Source organism: Populus trichocarpa, chromosome 9 (assembly GCF_000002775.5).
Source record: "Populus trichocarpa isolate Nisqually-1 chromosome 9, P.trichocarpa_v4.1, whole genome shotgun sequence".
Classification (NCBI taxonomy): domain Eukaryota; kingdom Viridiplantae; phylum Streptophyta; class Magnoliopsida; order Malpighiales; family Salicaceae; genus Populus; species Populus trichocarpa.
The window spans coordinates 11,489,858-11,503,591 of NC_037293.2; the positions used below are offsets into that span (position 1 = coordinate 11,489,858).

The window sequence follows — 13,734 nt, forward strand, 5'->3', positions numbered from 1 at the left end:
AACTTCAAATAAGTTTATTTGTCACAACCAAATAAAAAGAAAGATTACAAAGCATAAAAACTATAAGATATAAATAAATTTTCAGGAGAAGATTCTTTTAGAAGGAAAATACTGTAATATTCATGTCTTTTTGAAAACTTTTGTAATTAGGCTTGCAATTTGAGTAAATTCAATAAAACAACATTTTATTTGAAGATTTTGGAAAATCTAAAAATTATTTTTTTGATAAATAAAATTTACAGGGTAATGTCGAAGTTTTAGATTCTAGTTGGAGTTAAAATATAGCTTGAGAAACCTATAGCTTTCATGGGAATTAAGATACAAATAACATAGGAATATGTATTTAACAAATGGGTTGAAAAAAAATTCAAATACAAGAATCAAATTGAAATAATTGTAAATATATAGAGGCTAAAATATATTAGTTTTTGTCCGGGAGTTAAAAATTAGGACTTTATCATGGTACAACAAGAAAAAGCTTTGCAACAGTTTGAACTCCTGCCACTGCCTGAAAAAAGGAATCACGCTGAACCCAACTTGCCGTTTATAAGACAAAGCTCCATTCTTTCATCCTGTCCTTTTCGAATCTAAACCCTATTTTTTTCTTTTCTCTACTTTGAAATCTTTTCAGCTTTTCTTTCAATTTTGTACTCCTCAAGGCCTCAACAGTCGTCTCTCTCCTCCTCTCTCTCTCACAAGAAAAGACACATCCTCTCTCTCTCTCTCTCTCTCTCTCTCTCTCTATCTTCGTGTCTCACACACACACACACACACTCACGCAATCTTTTGTGCTCTTAGATTTTGACCGTTGCCAGAGAAGAAAAGATCTCTTCTTGATATTTTTTTTTGTCTGTATAGGTCATTTCTTGATGAAACAACCACAATTAGCTTAATAAAGACTCATTAGGTTTTTTTTTAAAGATACCCTTTTGTTTGTTGGTTTATAGTGAAGTGGGAGTTCAATTGTGAACTGGGTTTTGGTTCTTTAGTGTAATTGAATGTTTTAGTGTTGAAAAAAGTTATGAACTTTTGATACCCTTTTGGTGGGTTTTGAAGAAACAGATTGAAAAGATTGCTTCTTGGGTTAGATAGACACTAAAATAAGATGATTGCGGAGAAACCCAGTTGGGTCAGGCATGAGGGAATGCAAATTTTCTCCATTGATATTCAACCTGGTGGCCACAGGTTTGCTACCGGCGGAGGTGATCACAAGGTATGTTCTTTCTCATCTTTAATACTCTGTTTGGTTTCCAAGAGTAAATAATAGAAAACTAAATTCTTCTGATTCGTCATTATTTAGGGTTTCTTAGCAGAGAAATCCCTGGTTAGTTGTGCACAATTACAGAAATTAACTTAACATGAACTCGTAATGATTTGTTCATGCAGTTTAAGGTAATGCCATTATTAGAGTTTGCTATAGAGTGTAACGTACCTTTGTTTTTCAAATTGTCATAAATTTTGTACTTTCTAGGTTTAATTTGGCTGAATGCGCGTTCTTGCTTCCTTTTTCCTATAGCGTTTTAATTTTAGGAATTTATATTTGTGTCTTTGCTAAATGAAGTTTAACCTGTCTTACTAGTAGCAGTGTGAAAAATCAAATTACTTAGAATGAATTTGTGTTATTTTGGATTAACTTTTAAGGCTTCAACCACCAAAAGCAATGGTAACTAAATATCTATTGTTTTTGAGTCGTCTAACTTCCAAGATAACATGTCATTATTCTTTTGGATTCTGGTAATTCTAGAGCTATAAACGCAAGTTCATTGAATAGCTGTTATGTAGTACAACACATATGCCTTCACAGTAATATGTAAACTTTATAATGATGAAAGAGGGTTGGTAGTAGCAGTCTGATATTCTGTGCATCTTCTTTTCATGGACTTCCATGTTCTTGATTTCACAGTTCCCTTCATGGATTTTGGTAAATTGTAATGCAACTAATTGGTTTCCAACCTGAATGCATTATTGAGGAGGCATTTTTTAGTTTAAAATCCCGCTCAACATTGCTTCACCTTCTTCAATGTGCATGAATGTTGGTACACATATGATTATGACCAAAGGTTCCTATCTAATGTGATCTTGTGAGTTTGTTCCTTTTGTCTTTATTACTCATCAAATTTTCAGTAATTTCTACAAGTACTTAATTATGACATCTGCCTTTTTTCACTAATCGCATGCAGGTTCGGATATGGAACATGAACTCTGTTAGCAGGAACTTGGAAATTAACGAACCAACACAAAGGCTTCTTGCAACTCTCCGCGACCACTTCGGGTCAGTCAATTGTGTTAGATGGGCTAAGCATGGTCGGTATGTTGCATCTGGGTCTGATGATCAAGTAATTTTAGTGCATGAAAGGAAGCCTGGTTCAGGAACTACAGAGTTTGGCAGCGGAGAGCCTCCTGATGTTGAAAATTGGAAAGTTGCAATGACATTGAGAGGGCACACTGCAGATGTGGTAATGGAATCGCTTTTATTACTGGAAAGCTTGGACAATACATGAAAGTGAAATCATTCTCTCATAATGTTTCTGATTCTAGTTTCTTGCTGCCTCATTTTACAAAAAAATAAGCTGTCACGTTCCTTAATAAATATTGGCTCCTGATCATGTGCACACACGCCCACACACTATGAAAGTTTTCATCATCCTCTCAAATTGTTTTCTAATCAAGTTTCTTGCTGCCTTTTTTTGGGGGATAACTGTCATTTTCCTTGATAGACACTGGCTTCTGAACACTATACACAGAACCACACAAATTGAAATCATTCACACACATTTGTTTTGAACCGAGTTTCTTGCTTCTTTTTCCCCCTAAAAAACTGTGCCATTTTCCTTAATAAATATTGGCTTCTGAAAACACATATACATATGGGTGTGCACTTGCTTATGCATAATTATATAGATATATTATATTTTACTGGTTTGGATGGCTCCTCCTTAAAGCATTGGTTTGCATTCACATGCCAGGGATAAACAAATGAAAAAATAAATAATGATGAGATATTCAGTTTTATGTGATTTAAATGTCCCTCTTAATATGTGAGAGTAATTTCTCATTGCCCCTCTGAGTGTCATCTAATCGGGAAGTTGTTTTCCATGCCTAAAGTAGGTGGATCTTAATTGGTCTCCAGATGACTCCATATTGGCTAGCGGGAGTTTGGACAACACTATCCATATCTGGAATATGAGCAATGGCATTTGCACTGCTGTTCTTAGAGGTCACTCGAGCCTGGTTAAAGGAGTTACTTGGGATCCAATTGGCTCTTTCATAGCAAGTCAATCTGATGATAAGACAGTTATTATATGGCGAACAAGTGACTGGAGTCTGGCTCACAGAACAGATGGCCACTGGGCTAAATCAGTATGTATTTTTCTTAGTGGTGGATTTTCTTTTATTCCATCTTTTCTATTCACTAACCTTAGTGTGCTATTTTTAGCTTGGATCTACATTTTTCAGGCGCTTAGGATGGTCCCCCTGTGGTCATTTTATAACTACAACTCATGGTTTTCAGAAGCCAAGGCATTCTGCACCTGTTCTCGAGAGAGGGGAATGGGCTGCCACATTTGATTTCTTAGGACACAATGCCCCCATTATTGTGGTGAAGTTTAACCATTCAATGTTTAGAAGAAATTTTACCAATGCTCAGGAATTGAAAGCTGCACAAGTTGGGTGGACTAATGGGGCCTCAAAGATTGGAGGGAAAGAATCACAGCCATACAATGTTATTGCAATTGGGAGTCAAGATCGCACTATAACTGTATGGACGACTGCAAGTCCTCGTCCTCTTTTTGTGGCCAAGCACTTCTTTACTCAAAGTGTTGTAGATTTATCCTGGTAAACTTGATATTTCCAGAAAAGATACCACCATATTTTTATGGATCTGTTTTCTCTATTCTAGCGATTCTAGCTCTTCCATTCCCCTTTGTGATTCTTTATCTAATCAATTTTTTCTTTTCTTTTCTAACAGGAGTCCTGATGGGTATTCTCTTTTTGCATGTTCCTTGGATGGTACTGTGGCTACTTTCCATTTTGATGCTAAAGAACTTGGACACAGGCTAAGTGATACTGAACTTGATGAGTTAAAAAGAAGTCGTTATGGTGATGTCAGAGGTAGACAGGCAAACCTAGCTGAGAGTGCTGCACAGTTATTGCTTGAAGCATCAACCAAAGAAACAACAAATAAAAAAGCGGCATTGGATATTCAGCAAAGTCAAATACCTGTAAAATCTTCTGTTGACTTGGGGGTCACTGCAAAGACTTCTGAGGCACAAGTTGATGATGGCAAGAAGAGTGTGGGAGCTGCTGGTGATGGATTAAATAAATTGCCTGCTTCTGCTCGGATTTCTAGTCCAGTAAAACAAAGAGAATACAGACGCGCTGATGGTAGAAAGAGAATCATTCCAGAAGCTTTAGGAGTGCCCAATCAACCGGAAACAATGACCGGCGGGGCTCAGTCTCAAGCTCTTGATTTCCCTCTTGCGGCATCTGATCACAGAAAGGTTGAAAATGGAATAGTTCCTGTTGATGGTGGCTTGCGAGAGAGTTCTATCAGGGGAACACTTGGCAGAAACTCTGATATAAAAGAGCGCTCTGGTGTCAATGCAAGGGCTACTGTTACTGAGAGCCTGGTCATTGAGAAGGTTCCAGGATCTGCAGGAGGAGATGGAAGCATTAATGTGCAACAGTCTGGGATAAAGGCATCTAGTTCCTCTGGTTCTTGTAGCACCCCTCTCTCAATTAGGGTATTTGATAAGAAATTAGGGGAAGATGCCACACCAATTTGCTTGGAAGCTCGTTCTAGAGAACATGCAGTGAATGATGTTGTTGGGGTGGGGAGTACAAGTATGATGAAAGAAACAGAAATTGTTTGCACAAGAGGAGCTGAAACTCTTTGGTCTGATAGGATCTCAGGAAAAGTTACTGTTTTAGCTGGAAATACAAACTTCTGGGCAGTTGGGTGTGAAGATGGATGCCTACAGGTAACTGAACCTCCATATCTAAATGACCCAAAACTGTTTTTCTTCAACTGTTTTAAGTTTTGAACTGTTCTCAACTTGGCATTAAATTACAAACTTGTTCTCTTTTCCAGAGAATGAAAAGGATATAGTATAATTTTTTATAGTAAAAAGAATGATTCTGTAGTTTTCTGCTGATCACTGGAGTGTTTTAAAGTCACCAGTTGCCTTAAAGCAACTTATTGATTTTTTTTATCGACTCGGGTATGTGTTAGGAATATTCCTAATCAACTGTTAAGCTAGTCCGTTTGCTTAACAATCCACACGTATATGGATTTTTCAAAATAACTAAGAAGGAACTGCTGATTTTTTAATATATTTTTTTTAATTAATTGATTATAACATTAAGAAGTCCATTGTGAAGGCAATGCGGCTACAATTAAAGAATTCAGCTCTTAAACATACTCTTCTCAATAGGGGAACCTCTGTAACCACACGTGGGGATATTGGCCACATTGAGGGAATTGGACTTGTGCCCTTGTGAATTTGGATTTGGGGGGCCTGAATTTAAACTCACTGTTTTGATGCAATACATCATGGTCTTGGGTATTCTCCATGGTTTTAGATTTCTAATTGATTAGAATGGTTCTGCCAATTTACCAAAGAAGATGGAAGGTTTGAATATGTCCCTTCTAGTGGACATCAAAATACCTTAATTTTATTTTTCTTAATTTTTGTTTGCCCTTAAAACTGAGGGTGGACTGGTAATCCAATCTCTTGTACATTCTTTTCATGAAAATACATCTGTAACAAAAGACTAGATATTCATGCTTCAACTCATATTTCATCAAGATCACAAGGAATGTGGTGGATTCTTGATGTCCTTGTTTGTTGTAGATACAGTTCCTTTTTTGGCAGTTATAGTTCATATTGTATTAGGTTTCTTTAAGTTGATTAAAACTTCTTCTAATATCTTTGTATTAGGTTTCTTTAAGTTGATTAAAACTTTTTTATAATAATAAATGTTCTGCTGATGTTTGAGAAGGTTTACACGAAGTGCGGGAGACGTGCCATGCCCACTATGATGATGGGATCTGCAGCAACTTTTGTTGATTGTGATGAGTGCTGGAAGTTGTTGCTGGTCACAAGGAAGGGCTCCTTGTATGTATGGGATCTGTTTAGTCGGAATTGTCTCCTTCAGGATTCTTTGGCATCTCTAATTACCTCAGACCCAAACTCTGCAAAAGGTTAGGTATCTTATAATATAATGTTTGAGCCCATTTCAGAGCAGCTTTTTAAGTCATATGTGGAACACACACAGCTCATAAAATCCTTTTATGCGGGGTGTCAGTTTTGTGTATGTTTCTTAAGGCATGTGCTTCTAGATTGGATGCTTTATGGTATTTTTCTCTCTTTCAGGTACAATCAAAGTTATATCTGTGAAGTTATCAAAATCCGGTTCTCCTCTTGTTGTCCTGGCCACACGTCATGCCTTCCTCTTTGACATGAGTCTTATGTGTTGGCTGAGAGTGGCAGATGACTGCTTCCCTGCATCGAATTTTGCTAGCTCTTGGAATTTGAGTTCGATTCAGAGTGGTGAGCTAGCTGCATTGCAGGTGGATGTGAGGAAATATTTGGCCAGAAAACCAAGTTGGAGCAGGTATTCATTCATTGCAATGATTTGCCTTTGTTCTTTGAATTTTTAATTGAATCTTAGATTTCACAATATAAAAAACGCTGACTAGAAATAGTGCACAAAAGCCTCTGTAACATTCTTCTGGATTGCTACTGGCTGCTGAATTTATTTATTTCGAAAAAAGAAGAAGAGAAAAATGAATGGAAACTAATCTGGCTCCCTTGAAATTCTGATGACTGAATTTAATTTCCTTGATTAGTTACCAAATTTCCCAGTTAATCATTGCGCAATATTTCTGGTTTTCTTATGTTACTTCTGGAGTTCATATTTTATGATCCATGCATCTAGCTTCTGTTGTTTGACACGTGGTGGTTCTGTTTTCAGAGTGACAGATGATGGGGTGCAGACACGAGCTCATTTGGAGGCTCAGTTGGAATCCTCCTTAGCTTTAAAGTCCCCTAATGAATATCGCCAGTGCCTTCTATCTTACATACGCTTCCTTGCAAGGTGTTTCTTTTGTTTTAGACTCTTCTTATTTTCCCCTCGTGTTTATGAATGACAGTCGGTACATATGGGGCCTTCGTGGTTGTTTCTATCTATTCAATTCACATAAGTGTGACTTTGGTTGCAGAGAAGCAGATGAGTCTCGTTTACGAGAAGTATGCGAGAGCTTTCTTGGACCTCCTACTGGGATGGCTGAATCTACATCTTCAGATACAAAAATGGTGTCTTGGGATCCTTGTGTGCTTGTAAGGCTTTAAGTATACCATTTTTAGTACCCAATCCCATACTTTTCTAAGCATATTGGATTTTGTGATGGTTACTCTACAGTATCTCTCTTACTTGCATACTTCAAATATGATTACATGTTGAGCATTGTACATTCAGTTGTTCTCTTCTGCTTGTGTATAGAAACTTTATGCTTCAATCCAATTTTAACTCCCCCCCCCCCCCTAAAAGTCGGCATGGCAAAAACTCTTTGGGGGCATTTTCCCTTGGTTTACTCCCTTTTATTTCTTATTTTGTTTTTCTTGCCATTCTCTATTGATTTTTATAACTCTGCAGGGAATGAGAAAGCACAAACTCTTAAGAGAAGATATTCTTCCTGCAATGGCATCAAACAGAAAAGTCCAACGTTTACTAAATGAGTTCATGGATCTCTTGTCTGAATATGGAAGTGTAGAAACTAACCAAAAAACCCCCGTGCTACCTACTACATCTCAACAAGCAACCAGTCAAAAGAATTGTGATCCACCAGTAACAGAGCAAATGGACACTGCCCCACAAGCAATAGATCATACAAACGCTGCCCAACCAGCGAAAGATCATGAGGACCCAACCCCCATTATAACTGATGAAGCAGACCATATTCCACTGGCTATTGATGAAGTGGATTTGTGCCCGATGGTAACAGATCAAGTTATTCAGGATTCACTTGACAGAGAAGCTGGTTCTTGAGTTCTGCTTCTAACCAATAGGATTAATGTTAAAGATATTAGCAGACTGACACATGGCGTTGCAGAAGTGGATATGGGTGCATATATGGCTCATGATTCATCTTGTCATCCACATTTTCCTGGTCAAAGGAAGATAAAAGGTCCATGGTATTGGAGAGAAAAAAAAACACTCATTGTAGTGAATTGACTGGTGCATCTCTTTTAACTCTTCTTTGATGCTGCACCTGGGTATGTAACCAAAAAAATCTCATATTCAGTTAGCTAACTTTTATTTATTTATTTTGGCCACTTATAGCTTTCTGTAACCAATTTTCTTATTCCTTGTACAAGTTTAAGCATAATGTTAATTAATTAGATCTTCATTTAGAAACTCCCATCTCTAAGATTGAAAGGATGGGCCCTCCTGTTTTCAGCTTTTGTACTTGCTTTCTTCTCTTGTTCTTGTGATGCATTTTCAGTTCACTTCTGCTTATTTGGCTGTAGCTGGTCCTGGATCACGCAGGTAGTTCATGTCCTTCCCTTCTTTCTTACGTTTTTTTCTTTCACTTTTAATTTGCTTGGAGAGATCTATGACGTCAATACCGTGTTCGAACATGACATGGCGTTAGCATTTATGACCTCGGCCGCTGTTTTAGCTGCTGGTGTGTTTGGTTTAGCTTTTGTGGTTGAGATTGTTATAGGGTACAACTTATTTATGTACAAAACTCAATCATAAAAGCTAATTTTTCTTGTTTTTTTGGTTTTTTTAATGGATCCCACATTCAACCTCCACCTCAAATACAAACACATTGTATGAGGGGTTGCCGAGTATTAAATTCGTTCTCTTTCGGCGGCCCTTTGAAGAATGTAAAACAATCCGAGGGTAAAATTATCGTGTACTTGTAAGCAATTGGGTTTTGATGATATCTTTCAAAGTCAAAATCTTGTAAAGACGTTTGTACAGATGCCAATTACCCACTTCCACTCAAATCTTAGAATTAGACATGAAGGTATTTTTGTTTTAAAAATATGTTTAAAAAATTTAAAATTTTTATATTTTAAATTAATATTTTGTTAATGATTTTAGATTATTTTGATGTGTTGATGTCAAAAATAATTTTAAAAAAATAAAAAAAATATTATTTTGATATATTTATTAGTGAAAATGATTTTAAAAAACAATTACAACCATACTTCCAAACACGCTGAAAGTATCCACCCGACAACATCTAATTTTACTTTTAATTTCAGAACAAGTAGACAAAATTAAATATCTTTAAAATTAAGTTAAAATAAATCATATTTATTTAACTTTTTATTTGGTATTGTTATAATTTTTATTTTCTAGATACTTTTTAAAAATACATTGTATTAATATAAAAAATAAAAAACATATATAAATTTTTAAATAAAAAATACTTTAAAAAAACTATCGATATTATTTTTGTTCATCACACAATTAGCGTGATATATCTTCGAAATCATTCTTGACGTGATCTCTAGTAAAATTCAAAATAATTACATCTAAGGGTTGTAGAGGCATGTATAGAAAGCATGGAAATTATTTATTTTCGGACCTATGAACTTGCTAACTACTCGTAGATGGAGAACATAAATTAGACACAGCAACCCAACGGTGCATTAATGACAAGAGTTTATTTAATAAAGTCATGTAATGATTAAAAAAATCACATAATCTTAAACTTATTTGAGAGTATGGTTGTGATTATTTTTTAAAGTGTTTTACATTTAAAAATATATTAAAATAATATTTTTTTTATGTTTTAAAAAGTATTTTTGATATTAACACATCAAAATGATTTAAAAACATCAAAATATATTAATTTAAAACAAAAAATAAAATTTAATTTAATTTTTTAAAAAAATATATTTAAAACGTAAAAACAAAAAATTCTCATTCTTCTATTCGTCAACAAAATCGCAAAGAAAAGTTCTTTCCCAATGATTAAAAAAAATAAAAAAAAATAAAAAAACTATGATTTTCTCATCCATGCATGTCCAAAGAAAAAAGACCGTGTGGTCATTTTTTTTTTCTTTCTCATTTCATGTCAACAGCTTAAAATCATAGACAAAAGTGGATAAACCTTTTAATCAAACATTCAAATTGAAATTTTCAAACCTATTTTTTATCAGAAACTTCTGATTAAAATAACATAACCGGTGAACCAACCTCTCTCATGCATCTAAGATCTTGGTAGACTTGCAAGTGACTGTATTTTTTAATGTTTATAGTTTTTTTTTAAGTTAAGGTAATGCTTAAAAGTGTGGTAACAATTATTTTTTAAAAATAAATTAAAATAATAATTTTTTTATGTTTTACATTAGTATAATAAAAAAATATTAAAAATAATTTTAAACAATAAAAAATATTAAATTTTCATAAAAATATTAAATATATTAAAGAGTTAAGATTAGAAAATATAGTACTCCTCACATTAATGAAGGTAGGTAAACAGCTAACTTAATTTTACCAGTACTCCTACATGAATAGGACCAGCTATAATGGTCCCTAGCACTGGTCTGAAAAGTACAAATCTATAGTTTTCTTGTAGTATATATATCATGAATGTGATTTGTATATGAAACAATTTTGTTTTCTTTTTTCTTTTTCTTTTTTTTTTTTAAAAAAAAACAAAGATTAAAATCATAGTTATCATATCAGGAGAAGGATTTACATGAAAAAAATATCTATGTTATTGAATTAATTAGTGAGTCTTCGGATATATATAATGAAACAATACCTTCATGATGAACCAAGACTAGCATCAGCAAGTATTCCAAACAAGAGAATTGATGAATTGCGACATGAACTTTTTGTTTATGTGTAGGGTATTTTTTTTATAAATATATTAAAATAATATTTTTTATTTTTTAAAAATTATTTTTAATATTAACATATCAATATAATAAAAAAACACATAAAAATTAATTTAAAACTAAAAAATTAAAAAGATTTGAAATTTTTTTATTTTTTTCTTTGCTTTAAATTAATATGTTTTGTGTTTTCAAATCATTTTCGATGCACTGATATCAAAAATAATTTTTAAAAACTAAAAAAATATTTTTTTAATATATTTTTAAATAAAATACATTTGAAAAAAAAAACTACAATCAGACTTAAAGTTTATTTAACAGCCATATTTTTGTCCATCCTGTTCGCAAAGGAATAATTTTGAAACATGTTTCACATTCATTTCAGAACAATTGTTTATAAAATCTCTGTCAAAAGTGAACTTTCCAAAAGCACATTACAGCCTTAAAAAGGTAAAAAAAAAAAAAAAACTATAGGGACATTAAATTACTCTGAATTAGACAGGATAATTTATTGATGCACACAATTTGTGCAAACAATCTCAGATCCACCATGAAAAAAACATAGCTCGGATCAAAATGCCTTCTACCCTTTGTTAAATTATATATCATTGTCCCTTTGGGTTTATTTGCTTGATCTTTCTCCCCTGAACTGTAATATTGGATTGGATTTCTCATGATTTTGTCTTCTCATAACCTGCCAAGCATATTTGTGTACAGAAGAAATTAAGAACATGCAAGAAGGAAACTCTGATTTGATTAAATACTGTTATTTTTCAGAAATCAATAAAATATTTAAATGTCATTGTTCTAGCTATTTACAATTTATTATTCTAGTTACACCTGTGATGAGACACTTCTTATCAATTTTCTGCTCGCCTCAAAAGTAGGTTACTTGGACCTACCCAACATCAAGTAAGAAGGGAGTTCTAGGATGTCTATACTTTTAAGCATAATTAGTGCAATAATGCAGATGATAATTAAAATCAACATAATTTAATAAAATAGCAAATATAATTAGGACAACAAAATCAAACATAATCTTAATTATATTGACAGGGCATTATTTTTTATTGAAAAACAATTAAAATAGAATGAGGATTCATTCTTGCTCTTCTTATATTTTATTGTTCATCACTGCAGTATAATGACTATTTTATCATTCTCATGAAAAATTGCATGTCTTCGAAGCATCGTTGTTTTAGTATTTTTACAAGGTGCATTGGTCATTACTTATTTATTTTGGGGGTATTTGTATCCATTCAAGGTTACGTGAACAGTAAAATAACCAAAATACCAAAAATAAAAAAATTAGTGGTTTCATGTAGGGTATTTAGATATTTTTATTTTTTATACACAATAAAATTACACATATACTCTTGGATACAAGATATTTAGTTTATTATAGTCAAGGGTATTTCAGTCTTTTGGCCTAGGTTTTGTTGTTAATTGTAAGTTTGGTTGAGGGTGGTAATGTAATTCTCCTTTTAAATAATGATTTTTCAATTGAAAAACTGCTAGCACAGGCAAAGCAAGCGTCAGTGCGTTGGAACCGCTGCATACTTTGCACGGCGCGTGTCGCAATTTCTGTTAGTAAAAAAATCTCTTCCGTTTTAGGTAGCGCGTGTATTTCAAATGTGGCTGATGTATCGCTGGTGACCATTTCTTTTTTTTTTCTTCCTTCATTTCTCTCTCTTACCTCAGTAAATACACCATGATCCTCATTTTTTTTTTTCAACTTTAGACCTTTTAGTTTTGATTGATGATATAATAATATTGATGACAACAACAACGACAACACCAACAACAATAACAATAAAATTAATAGTGATAATAATAGTAGTAATTGGTGTAGTGATCATGGTGGTAACAATGCTACTGCTACTATTATTACACATAATAATAATAATAATAGTAATAATATAGGAGAGAAGAATAAGAAGAAGAACAATGACGATAATAAAAATATTAGTAATAGTTGTGTGTGATAATAGTGATGACAACAATATAATAACAACAAATTTTAATAATAATATTGATGATTGTGGTAATGATTGTTAAAATAATTACAAAAAAAATACTGATAGTATTACTAATAACGATGATGTTAACAATAATCTTGGTGGTAATAATAATGATAATAATTAATTTTTTGAATTGCTATTTTTTAAAATTCTTTTGTATGATTGTAATTTTTTTTAATTTTATCATTTAATATTAATTTTATAAAAATTAAACTTCATAATTTTTTAAATTGAGTGCTTCAAGTTTAATAATTGGGGTCACAAGTTCAAAAAAGTTAATATATTTTTTAAAAAAAACTTTATTTTTTTATTTTTAATTAGATTATTTCAGTCATATAATTTAACTGTGGATTTGATAAAATATCATGTATTCACTTAACTCTAATTAATATTTTCAGTTTATGAGGAATATGTTTTTACTTATTTTTAATACTTAAACCTTTTAAAAAAAACAAATATTCCGACACTGAAATAAATGACGGGAACGGAACGGAAGCCAGTACCAACTACCAATGCTGAAGTATAGTTATCACGCGCCCTACAAAGAAGACTAGCACATGTTTCCAATTTAATGGCTCGTACAGAGATTACTGTGACAGATTTGTCTACTATTGTTTTTTTCATACCTAATAATTTATGGAAGGTTTTTGCAAGTGAACATCACTCACCCAATAAACCAAGATGTAAAAAAAAAAATTGCTTTACATTCTTAGATTTAATATATATAAATTAGCCTGAACATCTAAATTAATAAAAAAACAAATGTACAGAAGGTAAAAGTGGATCGTTGAATGGATGCGTGCCCTCCCTCATAAATGTCCTGCACCACCCCCCCCCCCCCCCCCCCCCCC

General features: G+C 33.0%; 1 protein-coding gene across 2 annotated transcripts; it reads left to right on the forward strand.

Moving 5' to 3' along the window:
• Positions 1-483: 483 nt before the first annotated feature.
• On the forward strand, positions 484-8,418 carry LOC18102183 (protein HIRA). Of its 2 annotated transcripts, XM_006379249.3 has the most exons (10): positions 484-1,213; positions 2,181-2,456; positions 3,109-3,360; positions 3,437-3,834; positions 3,968-4,979; positions 6,001-6,202; positions 6,375-6,615; positions 6,976-7,098; positions 7,223-7,340; positions 7,657-8,418. In XM_006379249.3, exons 1-10 carry the CDS (start codon positions 1,106-1,108, stop codon positions 8,047-8,049), a joined length of 3,123 nt encoding a protein of 1,040 aa, XP_006379311.2. In that variant the 5' UTR covers positions 484-1,105; the 3' UTR covers positions 8,050-8,418. The 2 variants fall into 2 exon arrangements, with proteins under 2 accessions (XP_006379311.2, XP_024464548.2); XM_024608780.2 differs by lacking the exon at positions 484-1,213 and having other exon boundaries at positions 2,308-2,456; positions 3,106-3,360.
• The last annotated feature ends 5,316 nt before the right edge of the window (positions 8,419-13,734 follow it).